This window comes from Asterias rubens, chromosome 6, assembly GCF_902459465.1.
Source record: "Asterias rubens chromosome 6, eAstRub1.3, whole genome shotgun sequence".
Lineage (NCBI taxonomy): Eukaryota > Metazoa > Echinodermata > Asteroidea > Forcipulatida > Asteriidae > Asterias > Asterias rubens.
This window is the reverse complement of record NC_047067.1, coordinates 14,316,087-14,337,672: the sequence shown is the minus strand read 5'-3', so window position 1 is coordinate 14,337,672 and position 21,586 is coordinate 14,316,087. Positions and strand designations below refer to the sequence as shown.

The window sequence follows — 21,586 nt, the reverse complement described above, 5'->3', positions numbered from 1 at the left end:
TTTTTGGGTCAAATCGGCCAAAAATCTGACATAGCATCTTTAATACAAATTGATGTAAGGGTAAGAACAAATTATATTCATTACCCCAATGCCAAAATGAACACCTACTAAAGTCACTGGACACTATTGGTAATTGTCAAAGACCAGTCTTCTTACTTGGTGTATCTCAACATATGATCAAATAACAAAACGGTGAACAATTGAGCTCGATTGGTCGTCGAAGTTGCGAGATAAAATGAAAGAAAAAACACCCTTGTAACACGAAGTTGTGTGCTTTCAGAGGCTTGATTTCGAGACCTCAAAATCTAAATTTTCTGAGGTCTCGAAATCAAATGTTATATACAATCAACCTCTCCCCATTACTCCTTACCAAGTAAGGTTTGATGCTAATAATTATTTTGAGTAATTACCAATAGTGTCCAGTGCCTTTAAATACATAGTACTAACTATAAAGACTTGAAGTTGGAATATTTCAGACTAGCTTGCAATTTTCCAATCTCCGAATCCAGATTCCTGAGCCCCATTTGAAACTGAGCTTCATACTGAGAAGTTACGGACGACATGGTAGAATCCGAAACAACTGACCCTGTCTCGACCTTAGACAACACCTCATGGGGATATTTGTACGGTCTAAGTCGGATAGGGGATTGTAAGTCGGACTTGGGTCTGAAGTTGTCTTCCGATGCTGAATGAGATTTCTCTCGAACGGGGTGATCATATGGCTTATTGGTTTGCTCAACTATGGATCCAACAAAGTCATCATCTTCACGTTGATAAGGATCTTGAAGTGTCTTAGCTTCGGATTGTTGAGATGCTCCTTCTCTCATTGAGACATAATTGCCTTTAACGAGCTGTCTTGCGGACGCACCTGCTAACTGCGTAGCGTCAAGGTCTTCAGGTATTGGACTCAACCATATAGAGAGGTTCTTCTCAGTGGTCGATGATGTTTCATGTGGAACATCCAGAGTATGTTGCCTGCTTCTTTCCGATGCGGCGTAATCCCCAGTGGAAATCTGCTGGCCTTTCCAGAGTGTATCTGTCCTCGCCCAGCCACTGACGTCTTTCGCGATCAGATTGTCATCATCGGTGCTCCTTTGAAATGTGACGTGCCGATTTGGACTCTTCTTCTTTGTAGGTGATTTTGGAGACTTTGCAAAGTGGTTTTTTGGTGGATTGGGATCCGATCTTGGATCTGAGGTTTGTTTGGTATTGATTTGTTGATACATCTTAGAGGGCTGCATCAAGGATAATGACTGATCATCTGACCAACAAGGCTGATTCTCTTTATCTGCTTTTGGACTTCTGAAGATAAAGTGACAAAAAATTAAAAGTTTACTTCAAAAGATTTTTCAAAGAACCTAAAGACAATTATTGAAGCCTAAGGTTTTCATTTAAAGCCATTGGACACTTTCGGAAAAAAGTATTGTCCAAAGGCACCACCTCGTGTATCACAACTTATATATAAAATTAAAAACCTGTGAAAATTTGGGCTCAATCAGTCATCAGAGTCGGGAGAAAATAACGGGAAAACCCACCCTTGTTTCCACACGTTTCGCCATGTCATGACATGTGTTTAAAATAAATCCATAATTCTAGATATCGAGAATTGATAATTGTTTTAATAGTTTCTCAAAAAGTAAAGCATTTCATGGACTAATATTTCAAGGGAAGTCTTTCACCATTACCTTACTGTAAACCCTGTAGGTTACTTGTAAATCTGTGAACTTTTTTCTTTTTTTTCTGTTCCGAAAGTGTCCAATAGCTAACACTGTGATGGCGCGATCTTCACTGCATGGTTACGACCTTGGTTGGTGGCTGGCAACTTTTAATGGACCAAGCCGAAGGCCAGCCAGCCACCAACCAGAGGTCATTACTACACAATGAAGACAGGGTCATCATACTGTAGTTCCCATTGAGAACTACCTAAATGCCAAAATATATCTTATTTTGTATTGCCACCTTTCTTCCGATAAATAACATCCAAAACAGCCTAAAATTAGCATTGAAAGAAAATGTGCTGATGTACGTTCATTAAACAACTCGACTTTAAACTCCCTTTTCTAAGTTTCATTGTCTGTTATCTCTTGGCATTTCAACCTTCACAACTGTTGAACCAAAGAAGGTATCAACACCAGTTTTCAAGCATAAGACTATAATATGCTCTTTTAGTCTAGACCCGATTTCAAAAAAACCAACTTCGAGCGACATTTTTGAGTAAAAGTTGGTAACATACCTGATTTAACTAATTTGGGGGTGCTGAATCCGAAAATGATGGATACCAAGGCTAATTTTTAGTCCTTCACCCTGAAAAATCAAATTTTAAACAATACAGAAAACCTAGCAGACGACGGACTTCTCACATGAAAAATAGTCAGGTTCTGCTGTGGTTCCATATTGATGTTGTCAGGATACCACACAGGGCAGGTACCCGGGTGCAGGTCAGGTATCCGTAACAAGCTTTTGGGTGTACTGGATAGATCTGCAATCAAATTGCACTTTCAGAGGGACCAACAGGTGCTTTCAATGTCATTTTGAAAGTATTTGAGTTAGTGTTTTTTCTAATAAAGAGTTATTTATTATTTGAACATAATTTCTCTGTTGTTAAAAGCACAAACCGTTGATTATTTTCTCTTATAATGTAGACCTATATACGCTACTTAAACAGGTAGGCCTACCAGGTGTAGTCTAGACTCAACAATCATACTTCATGGCTTGAAATTATCTTACCAGTCAAAAAAAAAAAGATTTTAAAGGATTTTAAAGTAACTAATTTTTTGATTACAATTCTCCCTCGTTTTAAAAAGTATTCTCCACAGTTTACGAACCAATCTTATTGTTGTAGGCTAACAATTGAATAAAACTTAGTTTGTTTGTTTGTTGGCAGTTTAACGCATTGTTAGTCGTGTTTGTACACACGGACAAATTTCACACAAGAAGACGATAGTAAGATTCAGAAACAAAGGACAACAAAACATGTATCCCCTCCATTGATAAAACAATCCCCCCCCTCTCTTTTCAGCTAGGTGTGAAGAACAAAGAAAAAACAAATGTCTCTTTATTCATTATTACCGCTCAATCCACAAGTATAGACTCCTACTTTATTTTTGTATGTCAGCTTTTTTTTGGTCAGAATAGTTCAAGATACTTAGAGTGCGAAAATCAAGCGATATTTTGAAGTGTTTCAGTTTGATGTCACTTTAAATATTATGTCCAATAAATAACCCAATGTATATAAATTATAAACAAATGTTTTGTAGTATTTGGGCTCCCATCCCTGTCCTTACAGAGACATTTCTATAAAAGAAAATACAGAATTAATAGTACACAACACATTGCAATTCGATTGAATAGTGACTTGCTAAAAAACACAAATCATCATGCAGATGGACTTGCATTCAGGAAACTGATTCAAGCAAACATGCAATTTTACAAACATGTTAATTTCCTTTGGGGAGATACAATTACATGACATTACAAAAATGCCTCTACTATGGAATCGACGCATCAAAGCATTCCATTCAAGCTGATATTTCCCAAAATCCAATAGTGTTTTTCCTAAATTTAACCTGATTTTATGTTATATTATGATAGAAGTATACCGGAGAAGGTATCCTTGTAGTACTGAAACATTACTGAAACACATACAACAGCTTGGTGCAAGGAGGCATCTTCTTTTCAGTGTATGTCATCCTTTCCAGCATCCACTTAAACCCTATACTATAACATGTACAGAGTCATCTAAATCAAAAATCATATACTATCACATTGCAAAGAAGTCCACTGGGTATTAGACATTTTTACGATTAGGTCCATTTTTAACTTACTATTTTCATTTTTGGGGGGTTTAAGAATTTTCTTGAAGTTGGTTTTAAAAGTTTAAACTCCTGTTGTTCTTCCCAAATAAAATATTGCTGGAAAAGCAAAGTAAGAGTCTGGGGTACCTGGCCAAAATTAAAACAGTCTTTTGACTTAAGCTTTTTGCCTCAGATTGTACTCCAAACTATGATTGCTAATATCGAAGAAACGCACACCTTTCATGAATGATTCATTGCTGGGAACCAGCCTAGCTGACTTACAAAAATAAATTAGGAGTCTATACTTGTGGATTGAGCGGTAATAATGAATAAAGAGATATTTGTTTTTTCCTTGTTCTTCACAGCCAGCTGAAAAGAGAGGGGTGGATTGTTTTGTCAATGGAGGGGATACATATTTTGTTGTCCTATGTTTCGGAATCTTACTATCGTCTTCTTGTGTGCAATTTGTCCATGTGTGTACAAACACGACTAACAATGCGTTATACTGCCAACAAACAAACAAACTGGAATTTATTTTTTCAATTGTTAGCCTACAACAGTGACATTGGTTCGTCAACTGTGGAGAATACTTTCTAAAACGGGGGAGGATTGTAATCGAAAAATGAGTTACTTTAAAATCCTCTAAAATCAAATGTTTTGACTGGTAAGATAATTTCAAGCCATGAGTGTGAACACTAAAAGCTAACCTACTCAAAAACAGGGAGCACTGCAAAGTTGATATACAATACAATTTTCTGTATCATTGTTGAGTCTAGACTACACCTGGTAGGCCTACCTGTTTAAGTAGTGTAGGCCTACATTATAAGAGAAAATAATCAACGGTTTGTGCTTTTAACAACAGAGAAATTATGTTCAAATAATAAATAACTCTTTATTAGAAAAAACACCAACTCAAATACTTTCAAAATGACATTGAAAGCACCTGTTGGTCGCTCTGAAAGTGCAATTTGGTTGTAGATCTATCCAGTACACCCAAAAGCTTGTTACAGATACCTGACCTGCACCCGGGTACCTGCCCTGTGTGGTATCCTGACAACATCAATATGGAACCACAGCAGAACCTGACTTTTTTTCACGTGAGAAGTCCGTAGCTACTAGGTTTTCTGTATTGTTTTAAATTTGATTTTTCAGGGTGAAGGACTAACAGTTAGCCTTGGTATCCACCATTTTTGGATTCAGCACCCCCAAATTAGTTAAATCAGGTATGTTACCAACTTTTACTCAAAAATGCCGCTCACTTCCTTAACTAGAGCCCTTTTTGGAAATCTGGTCTAGACTATTTTCAAATGTTTTACAAAATACCTGGGTCCACAAACGACTCATTTTGCTTGATCACATCACATTTAGATTTACAAAAGTAGAACTCCACTGACCTTGACATGAGCAGTCGATTCATTCTCTGTAGACTGATTCCATCCAATGTCTTTAAAGATGAGGCAACTTCATTTCCTGGCTGTGGAAGTTTCCTCAACTGCTCATGGAGACTCCTTGAAGAGACAACAACAAATCATAACAACCTTGTTAAAAAGGGTCGGTATCTGTTTGGTAATCACTCTTAAAGGCAGTGGACACTATTGGTAATTGTCAAAGACTAGCCTTCACAGTTGGTGCATCTCAACATATGCACAAAATAACACACCTGTGAAAATTTGAGCTCAATCGGGTAACGAACTTGCAAGATAATCATGAAAGAAGAAAACACCCCTGTCACACGAAGTTGTGTGCATTTAGATGGTTGATTTTGAGACCTCAAGTTCAAAATCCGAGGTCTCGAAATCAAATTCGTGTAAAAATACTTCTTTCTCAAAAACTATGGCACTTCAGAGGGAGCCGTTTCTCACAAAGAAAAGTTCTATGCTAATAATTTATTTTGAGTAATTACCAATAGTGTCCACTGCCTTTACAATTAATGTGGTAAGAAGTACAGTCGCTTTGGATAGTATAATATATTTTAAGAAGCATTTCACATTTCAATAATGTAGTCATGGAAAAATATAACGCTTTTTATCCCCCAAAATTGTGTATTCTAATTATAGGAACATTACAGAATTAGTTTTTGCAAACAAAACAGTTGCTGGCAGTGTGAGCACTTTATAAAATCCACCATGTACATAAACTGACAAACTTGTAGAAGTTTGAGATCGTTCGGCCATCTGGGTCACGAGAGAATAGTGAAAAACCGATTACAAATATTGCATTGTATCGACGCCAAAACAAAATGAATAAAACGCTCACTGAGCAATAAACTCCAAACGCAAAGTTCGTTTATTTATTTCTCATCAAACATGACATTTCAGATAGAAATATTTCAAGGGATGTTTTCAACTATCATCATGATTAGACTGTGTAAGTTTTATGTAAATCTGTGATCTTCACGATTTTTGTTTCTTACCAATTCTGTAACATTCCTTTAAGGATAATTCTCCGTGCCTGGAGATAATCACCCTGGATTGGCAATATCCCCAAAACAAAGCACCTTCAAACATTCTTTGGACCAATTTGGTCAGATGTACATTACTTTGAATTGTACAGGAATAAACTCACCAACTTTGAAGGAACACGTTGCCTTGGACCGGTCGAGTTGGTCTTTGAAAAGCATTTTTAATCGTTTGTTATAAAATGCATAAGGTTGGAAAGATGTTTTAAAAGCAGAATACAATGATCCACACAAATATGCCTCGAAATTGCGTGGTTTTCCTTTAACCTTGTCGACTAACACGGTCGGCCATAAATGGTCGACCGTGTTAGTTCGCAAAGCAAAAGGAAAGCCACCAATATCGAGGCATATTTGTGTGGATCAGTGTATGCTACTTTTAAAACATATGCATTTCATAACAAACGGTTACAACCGCTTTTTATAGACCCACATGTCCGATCCGAGGCAATGTGGTCCAATGCACACAGGCATGTTAGCACATCCTAGCGCCTTTAAATGGTGCACTTGGACCAAGCAAAAACATTGCTGTGAATAAAATTATTTTTAAGATGGTCACACAGAGGCATCTAATCCTTAAAGACACTGGACACTATTGGTAAATGTCAAAGACCAATCTACTCACATCATGTATCTCAACATATGCATAGAATAACAAACCTGTGAAAATTTGAGCTCAAATGGTCATTGAAGTTGCAAGATAATAATGAAAGAAAAAACACCCTTGTCACACAAAGTTGTGCTTTCGGATGCTTGATTTCTGGACCTCAAAATCTAATTATAAGGTCACGAAATCAAAATCGTGGAAAATTACTTCTTTCTCGAAAACTACGTCACTTCAGAGGGAGCCGTTTCTCACAATGTTTTAGACCATCAACCTCTCCCCATTACTCGTCACCAAGAAAGGTTCTATGCTAATAATTATTTTGAGTAATTACCAATAGTGTTCACTGCCTTTAAAGAAGATTTAATCCTAGGCTTAGGGATTTGAGGCTATGATTAAACCTACAGCAATCTGAACGATCCATCTGGACAGAATGTACTCACTGTGTAAGATTCTTCAATCTTGTAATCTCTTTGTCTCGCTGATCCAGACTCAGTTGCAGAATTTTAGTTTCTTTGTTGGTGCCCTCTACCTGTAGCTCAAGATAGCCGACGCGCGATTGCAAGTCGGTACGCGCACTACGCAACTCTTGTAACTCCTTGATGCAATCCTGGCGAGATTTCAGCAAATTTGTGTCCTATTGAGTAATACAAACAAATCAAGATTTGAAATCATTCTAATATTAACGATAGTGGCTTCTTATAAAGCGCTCATATACATCACTTCAAGAAAAAATAGTTGTAAAAGGAAAAATAAAGACTGCACAGCCACATAGTTTTCAGAATGGGAAACAGGACTCTTGAGGGTGACATTGTGACCTGGTTTTTTTTTTTTTTGGGGGGGTCGCCATTTGCATACTAAACAAGCAAGAAGTTCATCATATTAAACAAGTAAGAAGCTCATGTGGACAGACGATCAACTTATCAATAAACAAAAATGCGGCATGAAAGGGTTAAGGGATAAAGCTGGTTGTAATGTTTTTTTTCTGAAAAAGTATATTTGTCAGATGTCCTCAAACCTTGTCGTCCATGATCCTGAGCATATCCTTGTGCTGTTGTTCCTTCTCATCCAGTGTTTTACTCAGTTCAAGTTTGGATTTCAGAAGTTCCTCTTTTTCTCGCCTCTCCTCCCGAAGCTGTTTTTGAAGATTGGCGTTGAGAGCCTGAGTTGTCAGCACTTGGGTGTAAAACAAAAAAAGAAAATTAATTTAATAAAATCATCTGGATTGTTTATAATCATGGATTAAGTGGTTAATTTTTTCAATTTCAAATATAATGTGGTTTATTTTAGTTCTGCCATTTCACTCCTTAGCTAGGAGCTTCTTCAGACTGGTGACCATGTCCAACGCTCAACTGCCTTTTACACCCTTTCTTGGGGGTCATAGAGGGCATTGTAGGCCTGGTGTGGACTAATTGGTCATAAATGTTCTGGAGCTTGTATGCCCAAAGATCTATGTTGAGAGTGTTCTTCCCCCTGCGTCCGATCCAAATGGCCTCCCTAAGCCATCTAGTGGTTTTGCAAGGTTCTGTGTCAGACCATGGCATCGGCCACTTTATTCTGTGGTTGATGGCTGCAACGTGGTCGTTGCTCAGTAATGGAGGAATGATTTTTAATTTGGATCAGAAGCAGGGGTAGAACACTTTCAAAGACGGGGCATGCAAAATCCAGAACATTTATGATCAACTAGTCCCAAACACGCCTACAACGCCCTCTATGACCACAAAAAAAAGTAAACAAGGCAGTACAGCATTGGACATGGTCACCAGTCTGAAGAAGCTCCTAGCTTAGGAGCGAAACATATAGTAAATCCTTTTCACCTTCGATCCGTGTCAAACTTTATCCGGATAGGGTCCATGTTGGTTCTGTAAAATTTCAACACGGATACAAACAGCTTCGCTTTCACACTAGCTCTGCACGAAATCAGCGTTTTTGTTACACGTGTTACTTTCAATCCAGACTGTTTCACACTGCAAGGTCTAACACGGGTCGAAGCAGGCCGCGGTTTCTTTTTCTTTTGTACGCAGCGCCTTTTGTACGCGTTTTTTCTTTACGCGGATGGCGCCATGCACACTCAACACAGATCAAAAATTAACCCGGAGGTGTTCACAACACGCCCTTCAATCCGTTTTGGAATCTTCGACACAGATAGAGATTTATCAACCCACCTTCCGGGCAGGGTTGGTTTCGACACGGATAATGCGCCATATCCGGATCGACACCTTGTTGAAAAGTTGTAGTGTGAAAAGGTCAGTGAACATTATCCGGATCGTATCCGTGTCCAATTTTTTGTAGTGTGAAAAGGCCTTTAGTTACATGTATGTTAGCTAAGATAACATGTAGGTCACATCTTCATTATTTGTGGATTTCAAAAGAAAAGAAAGAAAAAAATCTTAATCCCCAAAACAACATTGATTACATTTTTAATCTAACCAATTGTGTACTATTATTTTCCTGATTTTATTTTCACAGATCTAGGGATTGAATTTACAAGCTCACACTCTAAGCTGACAGTCGCTGCGTCAGTCTTGTCCTTCTCGATCGTCTCACGCCTCTTTAGTTGATGATTGACGATGCGAAGGCGTCTTCGAAGCTGACTATTCTCAGATTGCAGAGGCTGGAAAGCTAGCAGGACCTCCGTGTTGAGGTCTAATAGCTGCTTCTGTGTTGTGTATGGGAGAGTGTTGCATGTCTCATCAATTTCACCCAGCAGCCTATTTACCTCCAAGTCACCTGTTTCAAATCAAATAAGATAATAATAATAATAATAATAATTATAACCAGATTTGTATAGCGCCATTCCATCTAGATCATGGCACTCAGCAACAAATGAAAAACAAATGCTCTCTGACGTTTTCACTACCATCTGTCAACGATCTGGGATGTACAGTCGATCGAAGCCTCAGTAAAAGATGGAATTCTATGGAGAGTCTTATCTCGAGTTTTGACGAGTTACTCGTCCTAACTTAGGACTTAGGTTTTTAATAGTATGATAGTATGACAGTATAAAACATTGTGGGAAACGACTCCCTCTGAAGTAATGTAATTTTTGAGAAAGAGGTAATTTCTCACTAAAACATTAAAAGACTTCTAGCTAGAAGTCTTTTATTCCTATCTGAAAGCACACAAATTCATCCAAAAAGGGTGGTTTTTTTTACATCATTTTCTCGCAAGTTTGATGACCGATTCAGCCCGAATTTTCACAGGCTTGTTATTTTATGCTTATGATGGGATACACCAAGTGAAAACACTGGTCTGTGACAATTACCAAATGTGTACAGTGCCTTTAAAGGGTCTGTACACGCTTGTTAATGACTCCGAAAGTTAACAGCAATATAAAAATTTAGTTGGTAAGAAGTACAGCAGCTTGAGACAGTAAATGCATTTTGAGAAAATATTCACTTCGAAGAGGGTACTTCCATTGGACCATCCTAAAGTCTATGAGAAACTTCCGAAGGAGCAGTAAGGCCGAGACCAGGGAGCAGATGCCTTGGCCTCCATGTTATTTAAGGCCTGTGTTCATTACTTGTTTTTTGTTATCTCATGAGACCATTTCTCCTGACTCCATAAAGTGGATCATTCTTTTAAATATTGAAATCTTTGAAGTTTATAAATAAGAGATGTTAAATTTGCATCGGGGACAAAGAATACTATATATTTTTTTCCCATCAACTGATGTGTGTTAGCACTGTATACTCAGTACTTTCCCCGAGTCCTGTGGAAAAATATCACAGGCATGTTACTCAGGTGGGATTCGAACCCACGACCCTTGCAATTCTAGAGCAGTGCCTTACCAACCAGGCTACCGAGGTTGCCCGGCAGCTAGAGGCACTTCAAATCCTATGTTTTGGCAGCGGGTACCGCAACGATTATAAGAGACGTTAAACTTTTTTTTTTTTTTTTTTACCCATACACCGATGTGTGTTAGCACTGTATACTCAGAGTCCTGTGAAAAAATATCATAGGCATGTTAATTTTGCAGGAACTTACCGTGGTCTGCAAGTACAGCCTGCAGCTCTCTGATCAAATATTTCATAGTTGTGATTTGCTGCATTGCTCTCTGTCTGATAGCCGTTCCTCTTGGGTCCATCAACAACGGCTCTGAGCTCCTACGAGGACTTGAAATGCCTTGTTCTGATATAAAGGAAGGGTTAGGGGTAAAGGGTTTAGTTATCATCAGATTGAATATAGCCTTCAAGAAAGACTCTGCTAGGGTTGAAGTGTCATGTCATTAACTATTTTTGTGCATGTACCATAGGTCCTTTTGGTTGATAAGCAGCTTGCAAAAGCTAGGCTTAAAGGCAGTGGACACTATTGGTAATTACTGAAAACGATTATTAGCATAAAACCTTACTTGGTAACGAGTAATGGGGAGAGGTTGATAGTATAAAACATTGTGAGAAACGGTTCCCTCTGAAGGGGCGTAATTTTCCACGAATTTGATTTCGAGACCTCAAAATTAAAAATTGCGGTCTCGAAATTAAGCATCTGAAAGCACACAACTTCGTGTGACAAGGGAGATTTTTCTTTCATTCTTATCTTGCAACTTCGACGACCAATTGAGCTCAAGGTTTGTTACTTTAAAGGCATATGTTGAGATACACCAAGACTGGTCTTTGACAATTACCAATAGTGTCCAGTGTCTTTAAGGCTTTTCAACCACAAAATCAACCCCTACCTTTCTTGCAGGTACCCATTCGTGAAGTGTGAAGAGAAGAACTTACAGTGAAGCATCTTACTCGAGGATAACTTGAAATGAATATTCCATAGACTTGATATAGCGTTCATATCCGTCACTCAGTGACTCAGTGACGCTCAAGGCGCTTCACCTGCAAGGTATGTGGGACTGAAACCCTTTTCGAAACCACGGCTTCGGCTCCGGATGCTAGCTTGGCCCCGCGGTTGTTTTGGCAATTGTGCGTGCTTTGCGTACGCGCTCAGTCGGGGCTTCAGACGAGATAAGGGAGCCTGAAGCTGAATCCAACGCAGACGCCGTCGTTTCGAAAAGGGCTTATGTTTGAGACCTACTCCTTTTAAACATAATGTAGCACCATGCAATGGTTTACAAGGTGCTGTGGCGCAATACGCAGCCAATCAAACCAGGAGCACTGGGTTCTTTAACAAAGCACACAGGACCAACGGCCTGAAAAAAACCCGAAAAAAAAAACAAATGTACTAACCTACTGGCAAGTTCTGCATGTCTGTCTCAACAGTTGGAATTCTCTGGCCATCTTGATGGGGGTAAGGTGTTGACCCCTGACCTACTATCTCATTCTCATCATGTTGAGCTTTAGAAGGCGTTAAAAATGTGACTCGTTGTGGCGATCCCTCGTTACCTTTCATCTCCTCAGAAGACACTAGGTTATCATTACCCCTCAACAGTTCTGGTGTGTGTCTATCAGCAGGTCCTTCGTCGACCCTTCTTGGGTCCAGGACAGGGTGAACTGACCGACTTGTTTCTTCTCGCCTACCGACTGAAACCACGGGGTGAATTTTTCTGAAATCAGACAGGAGCTGTCTCAGGGATGGATCGCCGTTCTGGTCAACGTCTAGTCGAGTGTCTTGTTTTACACAACTTCCCTCATTAGTGTGAAGCTGGTCTTCCCCTACGTGACGTCCAGTCGACACGTTTACATCTTCAGTTTCCCGGACAGCAAGTCTGTCTACCTCAGCAAGTCTGTCTACCTGGACAGGCCCACCACCGTCCTGAATCAAACCTTGTAGAAGATCCTGAGTGTTGACGTCAGAATGTTTGTGGCTCTGGTTGTGGACTGTCAACTGCTGCACGAGGTCTCTGAGTATATCTTGACTGTTCTTTAGGGGTGGGTGAACCCTCTTGATATAGTCTTGATCGCTCACAGGGACAAGAGAAGGATGCTGTGTTGTGGGGGAAGATCGCGGACCATTTCTCATTGCTTGGTATGTTGGCATTGAGTCCACCTTTTGTTCACCCTTTTGGGCTGGCAAGTTTGAATAACTCTCCTCTCTGTGACCTTGATATAAGTTTTTGTCAATAACAGAACCTTGATGATACCTTCGCCTGTAATCTATATCTGGTTCCAGAACTCTACTACCAGAGAATCTTGCAAAAGCCAAGGATTCCTCTGCTTCTCTTGGAATCTCTTCAACTGACTCGCCTCTTATTTTGTGAGGTACTTTGTCTTCTTGGGTGGTCGGTGCGACTGAATATTTCGTAAGCCTTAAAGGGTTAGCAGACCTCTGCACCTCTGGTTTGCCATTACGCTCCAGAGACTTTGCACTTTCAGCTGAACCGAGTTTAGAAGGCGACTCTCTCAGCTCTGGTGTAGAGGACATTAAGCAGTCCTGGAATCCTGGAGCTGATGGATGCGACTTGATCCTGGGATTTAATTTGTGGACTGAAGCCACAAGCTTGGCACCAGATCTCTCTGTGGGTGAGTAAACAAAACAATATAAGACTCCAAATAACGTTAATAACTTAAAGCAGACTGCCTCTTTAACCACAAGTAGATAATTAGATCTTTGTAAGGAGTAGCCACATTGCAGGCATTGCACTGGGGCTTAGATGCATTTCAATATACCAGACCATCTGCCAGCTTACATCACTCACTTGGGGGAGGTCATACGTATGTACACAGTTCTTCTCACTTGGGGGAGGTCATACATGTACACAGTTCTTCTCACTTGGGAGAGGTCATACATGTACACAGTTCTTCTCACTTGGGAGAGGTCATACATGTACACAGTTCTTCTCACTTGGGAGAGGTCATACATGTACACAGTTCTTCTCACTTGGGGGAGGTCATACATGTGCACAGTTCTTCTCACTTTGGGGAGGTCATACATGTACACAGTTCTTCTCACTTGGGGGAGGTCATACATGTACACAGTTCTTCTCACTTGGGGGAGGTCATACATGTACACAGTTCTTCTCACTTGGGGGAGGTCATACATGTACACAGTTCTTCTCACTTGGGGGAGGTCATACATGTACACAGTTCTTCTCACTTGGGGGAGGTCATACATGTACACAGTTCTTCTCACTTGGGAGAGGTCATACATGTGCACAGTTCTTCTCACTTGGGGGAGGTCATACATGTACACAGTTCTTCTCACTTTGGGGAGGTCATACATGTGCACAGTTCTTCTCGTCATTATTTTCATCAATAAGAGAGTTTGTTTGTTTGTTTGTTTGTTTGTTTGTTTGTTTGTTTGTTTGTTTGTTTGTTTGTTTTATTTCCATTTGTACAACAACAAAATTACAGGAATATTGGTAACAAGTAAATAAATAAAGTTATGAATACTATGAACGTACAAATGGGGGTTGCAACCAGAGGAGGTAACCCTCCAGTGTTGGAGCACCTAAACTGCTGTAAAATGATTGTTTACCCTATCTTCATCAGTTCATTCACATAACACTCGTGGTGCATCAAAGGGTGATTTTCATATTTACTTCAGCCGAACTTCATATTCTAAAAATAGTCTTATTTCAAATGGTATAATATTTTGGAACAACCTCCAAACCAGCATTAAGCAATCCCTCACGCTTGAAAGTTTCTCAAGGAAAATTAAAACGTCTTTCTTAAATATATGTATTTACTAGGCCAATAGTGATAACTGTTAAATGTCATTGTAACCATCTTGTTTCACTCAAAACAATGTACCTATTTACTTATCTGGCTGGTCTCGTCCGTCTGTCTGTCCTTGTCTAGTCCTAGTCTTGTCTGTCCCAGGGTAAATTTTTAAAAAGCACTATGCTTCAAATTCTCCCTGCATGTTGGTAATAACTTAACGGAGTATCTTTAGCCATGTTGTAATTATGTCTCAATTCTGTAGACTGTATAATGCTTGTATTACATTTGATGCTTTTGTTGTTGTTGCCAATATTGAAATAAATGTCTACTACTAAACTAAATGCTGCACTGGTTCAACGGATGACAAAGTAAGTTAAAGTGTCCCGAAACGCACATTTATAAAGAAAGAAAATAAAGCATGCAAGGGTCAATGTGACAGTCTTTTTGTTTTGGAAATACCTCGACTTCTTTTGCAAAAACGAAATACTGTCACAAGTACATACCTGCCGAAGAGCTACTACCAGTAGGAATGACATGTACAGATGACAGCCCTTTTCGGGATGCCTCTGCCGTCTCAACTCCTCTGCGTTTGGCCTGAGTAGATACAGATGTTGAAGACGTTGGCGCATCTTTCCTCCTGTGATTCTTGGCGCTACTTTTGTTGGTATGAGAAGATGTCTTGACATTTTGCCCAGGCTTCTTCCGGCTACCTTGGGTGAGTTTGGATTCCTGAGCACTGGACACACTTTTGCGAGCTTTGCTGGTTGTCTTCGGCCTCTGTGTCTGGTGTTTGTAAGTTGCTCTGCCAACTATAAAAGCATACCAGTGAAAAATATTAATACCAAATTGCTACACTGGATTTGAGGCATTACATGATGAGGTATCAATGCATATTTGATTTGCGGTATCATCACATGTGTATCTATTTGATTGGCAGATTATGTTCTTCTAGGATCTTGTTTCTGCTTTATTTTCTACTACCGCAGAGTAGATTTTTGATTTTTGGGAGACCTCTAAGTTCAAAAACAGCTCTCCTGCTTTTAAACTTTTACCCGGGCAGAAGGTAGGAAGTCAGCCGGGACTACTCTTTTGGCTTTAGTGGATTGAGGGGACTTCTCGTTGTAACTACCACGGAGTGAGTTCTTGATTGGTCTCAACATTTCGACTAGCTTGCTCTTGTCATTGTCAGTAGTGAAGTATTTATCAAAATGGTTTATACCGTAGAAAGCAACAGCTTTCGTTGGTATAAAGCATTTTGAGAAGTATTTCACTTTGAAGTACATTGTAATGTGGTTATAACACATCACTTTTATGATAAAAAATTTGAATCTGAGAAGTGTGACTGTCAGTGATGTTTCTCAGATGAAGAGATTATTCTTCCTGAATAGACATCTTCACTCTGGATTTTCGGCAATATATCAAAAACGTGACCTTTTCATATGAGATTTTCACATGTTAGTTTTATTGTATTACATCTTCATTATAATACACCGACCCCTTGCACGCGCGTCACACGCAGCGACTGATGCCACACTCACCATGATGGTGGGCAAGTTTACGTGTATTAACGCCGCGTCGCCTAAAATGCGCACTTTCACTGCATAACGCACAGCATAGAGTTATATATAAACAACGCACAGTGAAATTGCCCACCAGTATGGCGCATTGAATATTGTTCTGATGATGATGTCAGGTGAAATGGGTCAATGGGGTTAAAACACTTGAACGGTTCCATAAACCAAAGGTATATTTTGTCTTAAAGGAATCGGAAGATGATACCTGCAATATTTATAAGCTAACTTACTCTCCACAGGGCCACCTTGGTCAGTGTCTAACATGTTAGCCAAGAGTTTGGAGCATCGATTGAGCCCTCTGTTGACATCTACAGCTGTATTATCCGTAGAGTCCGAAGAGTAGAGAGAGAAGCCTGACTGAACAGAAGGTGGGCTGCTGCAGTCATCACCATTGCATCTGATCAGAAAATAACAATAATATAATAATAGGAATATTAATTCTGGTTTTACCCGCACTGCATGTGTGTTAGCACTGTATACTCAGTGCTTTCCCGAGCTATGTGAAAATAAAAATCACAAGCTTATTACTCTGGTGGGATTCTAACCCAAGACATTTACAACTCTAGAGCAGTGTCATACCAACTAGACGACCGTGATTGCCCGGTAGCTACATTGAAACCCTATGTTTTAGCAGCGGGTACAACAAGGATTTAATCAATGTTAAACTTGCATCGGGGATACAGAATATTAATTTTGTGTGTTAACACTGTATTCTCAGTACTTTCCGAACTCTATGAAAAAAAGCACAAGCATAAAACAGACCTTTGCAATTCTAGAGCACTGTCTAATATTAAGTAGGCATTTTGTAAAGCGCAATATCGATGTACATTATTTAGGTCAAAGTTTACAGCTCTCCTCAGATTGATTAAAATTGACGACTTAAATTAATTTCGAAACTTTACAAAAAGTGGAAAGTCTATTTCCCCTAGACACGATGACAGGATGCCAGTCCATCGCAGGTTACTCCCCAGATCTCACTGGTACCCATTTGTACTCCTGGGTGGAGAGAAGCAATTATGATAACATGTCCGGCTCAAGGACACAAGTGTCACAACTGACAAGGCCAATGTTTGAACCTACATTCTGTAAATTACAGAACTTGAGTCTGACACTGCCCTAGACCATTCGGCCATGACGCCCTTAAAGACTCTGGACACTATTGGTAATTGTCAAAGACCAGTCTTCTCACTTGGTGTGTCTCAACGTATGCATAAAATAACAAATCTGTAAATATCTGAGCTCAATTGGTCGTCGAAGTTGCGAGATAATAATGAAATAAAAAACACCCTTGTCACACGAATTTGTGTGCTTTTAGATGGGACCTCAAATTCTAAATCTGAGGTCTCAGAATCAAATTCGTGGAAAATTACTTCTTTCTCGAAAACTATGTCACTTCAGAGGGAGCCGTTTCGTACAATGTTTTATACTACCAACCTCTCATTACTCGTCACCAAGTTAGGTTTGATGCTAGTAATTATTTTGAGTAATTACCAATAGTGTCCACTGCCTTTAACACACCAGTGCGGTTTCATTGCAATTATCCATTTCAAATTACAAAATTCATATTTGAACTGTTTAAAAGAATACTTTATAAAAAGAAATTAATAAAATGCTGAAGTTAAAGGGACACATTGCCTTGGATCGGTCGAGTTGGTCTTTGAAAAGCGTTTGTAACCGTCTTTTATAAAATGCATATGGGTAGAAAGATGTTGTAAAAGTAGAATACAATGATCCACACAAACATGCCTCGAAATTGCATGGTTTTCCTTTTACCTCGACGACTAACACGTCGGCCATTTATGGGGGTCAAAATTTTGACTCCCATAAATGGCTGACCGTGTTAGTTCGCACAGTAGAAGAAAAACCACGCAATTTCGAGGCAAACTTGTGTGGATCATTGTATTCTACTTTTAAAACATCTTCCCAACCATATGCATTATATAAAAAACGGTTACAGACGCTTTTGTTTTGACCAACTCGTCCGTTCCAAGGCAACGTGTTCCTTTAATATCAAACACTTATCGATAGCAGAAAGACAATAAAGAAAAGTCGCATCCATATAACATGCATATTATAACTTTACCTCACATGGGTAGACTTTACTGCCAGTCCTCTTGATATCAGCGAGGCTTGACTCGGCTGACGTTATGAAGGAAAAAAAATGGGGAGAAAAAAGGGGGAAAAATGGTAAGTAAGTGATCACAGGCCTGGAAGTACACAGGCAGGACTGTCGCAATTGCTTTTATAACAATAATAATAATATCGAAGTCTTAGCGCACGTATCTACCAACAAGGCGCTCAATGCGCTGAGTATATATACATTTGTACAGAAAGAGAGGTTATTGAAAGTTATGAATTCTGAGACCCAATTATGTAGCACCTTATAAGGGTTTACAAGGTGCTACGGCGCATAAAGCAGCCACAGCCAGGAACACCGGGGCGAACCCCTTCTCTTTTCGATAAGTGCACTGGGTTCTTTCACATGCGTTACACAACAAATGGGACCAAGGGCTTTACGTCCCATCCGAAGGACAAAGCAATGGTCAAGTGTCTTGCTAAGGACACAAGTGTCACGGCTGGGTACTCCAACCCACACTCTGCTGATCAGAAACACCAGAGTTTGAATTCGGTGCTCTTTACCGCTCGGCCAGGACACTTTCGTTTAAAGCCATTGGACATTTTCGGTACGGAAATTTTTATTTTTTTTACAGATTTACAAATAACCTACAGGGTTTACAGAAGGTAGTGGTGAAAGACTTCTCTTGAAATATTATTCCATGAAATGGAAACACTATAACATTATCAATTTTCGATATCGAGAATTACGGATTGTTTTAAAACACATGTCATGACACGGCGAAACATGCGGATACAAGGGTGGGTTTTTCCCATTATTTTCTCCCGACTCCGATGACCGATTGAGCCTAAATTTTCTCAGGTTTGTTATTTTATATAGAAGTTGTGATACACGAAGTGTGGGCCTTGGACAATACTGTTTACCAAAAGTGTCCAATGGCTTTAAAGGGATCAGTATACATTTTGGCAATCACTCTTAAAATTAATGGCAATAAAAGCTATTGGTTAGAAGCCTACAGCAGCTTTCGGTAGTACAAAGAATTTTGAGAAACACCTCATTCCAATTTCGAAGTGATGTGGATATGTAACAAGATATCAGTTTTTATGCCCCCAAATTTGAATCTGAGAAGCGTTACTGCAGTATGTTTCTCAGAATGTGTATTTCTATAGGGCTTATTCTTCCTGCGTGGACATACCAGCTCCTTTTGGGGGCGATATCTCATAGAGACGCGACCACTTTTTGAAATGAAATTTGCACAGGTTAATTTTGTTGTATGCAACTCTACTATCCTATGGATTAAAACAATCAAGCGGCTCACTTTAAATACACTTGCATCAGTGGAGCAAATAAGTCCTTTTCTTTCAAATGTCTAATTAGGAACATGGAAATAAGACACTGTATGCAATTTTATTATACCTCATATTGTTTGCTGTTAAAGGCAGTGGACACTATTGGTAATTACTCAAAATAATTATTAGCATAAAAACTTACTTGGTAACGAGTAATTGAGAGCTGTTGATAGAATAAACATTGTGAAAAACAGCTCCCTCTGAAGTAACGTAGTTTTCGAGAAAGAAGTAATTTTTTACGAATTTGATTTTGAGACCTCAATATTAGATTTTGAGGTCTCGAAATCAAGCATCGGAAAGCACACAACTTCGTGTGACAAGGGTGTTTTTTATTTCATTCATATCTCGCAACTTCGACGATCGATTGAGCTAAAATTTTCACAGGTTTGTTATTTTATGTATACAATGAGATACACCAAGTGAGAAGACTGGTCTTTGGCAATTACCAATAGTGGCCAGTGTCTTTAACTTTATCCCGGGCAGAAGGTGTAGAAATTGGCTGGGACTACTACTTTAGCCTATATGATCGTACTTAAATGCACTAACGCAGAGTCAGTTCTTGAATTGGTCTCATTGTTTCGACTAGCTTGCTCTAAATGTCTAGTCATCGTCAGGAGACTTAGGTTCTAGGTATAATCATGAACAAATAACAGTTAGGCCAGTTGAGGAAAAAACAGCAATCCTAAATTCCGAAGTTCCCTTACCTTGCTTCTCTCCACTCCAACTTGAGTTCTTTGTTTTTTGACACCTGATGTTGATTTCATGGCTGAATTCCTGCTGAGTAACATAATATTTTAATATAATGCTTTACAATAAACTATGGGTTTGTCATTATTCATCCAGTTACGTTTTAATGCTGTTATTTTAGTCATTACAATAATGCACAATTGTGAAGACATTTAAAAACTTTACAATAAGAAATAGAATGCGATTTGATACTCTATTTATAAGCAGCAAATAATAAACCATGTCATTCCATTTGTGGAGACGGTAGCAGAATGAGTTGACGGAGGCATTGCAATTGCATGGTGAGGTATCAATATTTATGGGCCTCGTTAATGAGTGACAAGCCTAACAGAAGCTAAAAATTAAATAATAGACTTTGACTGGATTGATTGATTGATGAGTGTAAATAATCCATCAACCATCCATCCTACTCTTAGAACTATGAGGTTTGTTCCGCTATCAGACAAGAGCGGAACAAACCTCATAGTTCTAGGAGTACATCCATTCCCACATTTAAAATTAATGAAAACAAATTGCATAAAAAAGGAATAATTAGATGAAAACAACAAAGCAACAATGTTATTTATAAACCTTGTTCCAAATACAAAACATACGCTTGAATTATAATCCTATATAAGTATTTACAATTAAAGGCAGTGGACACTTTTGGTAATTGTCAAAGACTAGCCTTCACAGTTGGTGTGATCTCAACATAATGCATAAAAAAACAAACCTTTGAGCTCAATCGGTCATCGAAGTTGCAAGATAAAATACCGAAAGAAAAAAACACCCTTGTCACACGAAGTTGTGTGCGTTTAGATGGTTGATTTCGAGACCTCGAGTTCTAAATTTGAGGTCTTGAAATCAAATTCGTGGAAAAATACTTCTTTCTCGAAAACTATGGCACTTCAGAGGGAGCCGTTTCTCACAATGTTTTATAGTTATACCATCAACCTCTCCCCATTACTCGTCACCAAGAAAGGTTTTATGCTAATAATTATTTTGAGTAATTAATTACCAATAGTGTCCACTGCCTTTAAGTCAACGGAGACCAATAATATTTCTTTCACAATGCCTTAGGCTTTGTTGTGTTGTGTATTGTGGTCCTGTACTGATCTTCAATCCACATTCATTGCTTGGCACACATCATCGACTGAGGTTGTGGACCATCCCACAGTGACGACGCGTCGTCACTCCATGGGTGGGATGTCGCGACGTGACTCTATTTGAAAATTTTAATTTCAGGCTTAAATTATCATTTGTCCAGCTCTCCCCCTCATCAGCGGTTTAACTTCTCATTAGACAACTAACTGAGAACCTAAGCAATATATAGATTCTAGAAAGTATACTTTGAAACCGTTTAAATAAACCGCCATTATGGTTTCCTGCCGGTGGGCTTACCTTCTTCTGTTATGATCAGCCATTGTCGAATGAGAAATTAATTGGATAGAGGGCGC

At 39.1% G+C, this 21,586-nt stretch overlaps 1 protein-coding gene across 4 annotated transcripts; it reads right to left on the bottom strand.

Annotated features, from left to right (window-relative positions):
- Positions 1-364: 364 nt before the first annotated feature.
- Positions 365-21,544, bottom strand: LOC117291146. 4 transcript variants are annotated; one of them, XM_033772696.1, is made up of 12 exons: positions 21,531-21,544; positions 20,108-20,177; positions 18,061-18,116; positions 16,208-16,374; positions 14,907-15,212; positions 12,031-13,257; positions 10,841-10,984; positions 9,350-9,583; positions 7,872-8,029; positions 7,297-7,490; positions 5,189-5,302; positions 365-1,302 (listed from the first exon to the last, which is right to left on the bottom strand). In XM_033772696.1, the coding sequence occupies exons 2-12, from the start codon at positions 20,165-20,167 to the stop codon at positions 447-449; spliced, it is 3,516 nt and encodes a 1,171-aa protein (XP_033628587.1). In that variant the 5' UTR covers positions 20,168-20,177; positions 21,531-21,544; the 3' UTR covers positions 365-446. The 4 variants fall into 4 exon arrangements, with proteins under 4 accessions (XP_033628587.1, XP_033628586.1, XP_033628584.1 ...); XM_033772695.1 differs by lacking the exon at positions 21,531-21,544 and adding an exon at positions 21,148-21,186; XM_033772693.1 differs by lacking the exon at positions 21,531-21,544 and having other exon boundaries at positions 20,108-20,303.
- Between the last annotated feature and the right edge of the window lie 42 nt (positions 21,545-21,586).

Bases quoted from the DNA above. Each gene is read 5' to 3' on its own strand.
- LOC117291146 (XM_033772693.1), bottom strand. From the start codon at position 20,191: ATGTTACTCAGCAGGAATTCAGCCATGAAATCAACATCAGGTGTCAAA. The intron at 10,985-12,030 runs GTTAGTACATTT...CCTTTATATCAG, and splicing joins CATGCAGAACTTGCCAGTAG to AACAAGGCATTTCAAGTCCT. The intron at 1,303-5,188 runs GTCAGTGGAGTT...CTTTATCTTCAG, and splicing joins AATCGACTGCTCATGTCAAG to AAGTCCAAAAGCAGATAAAG.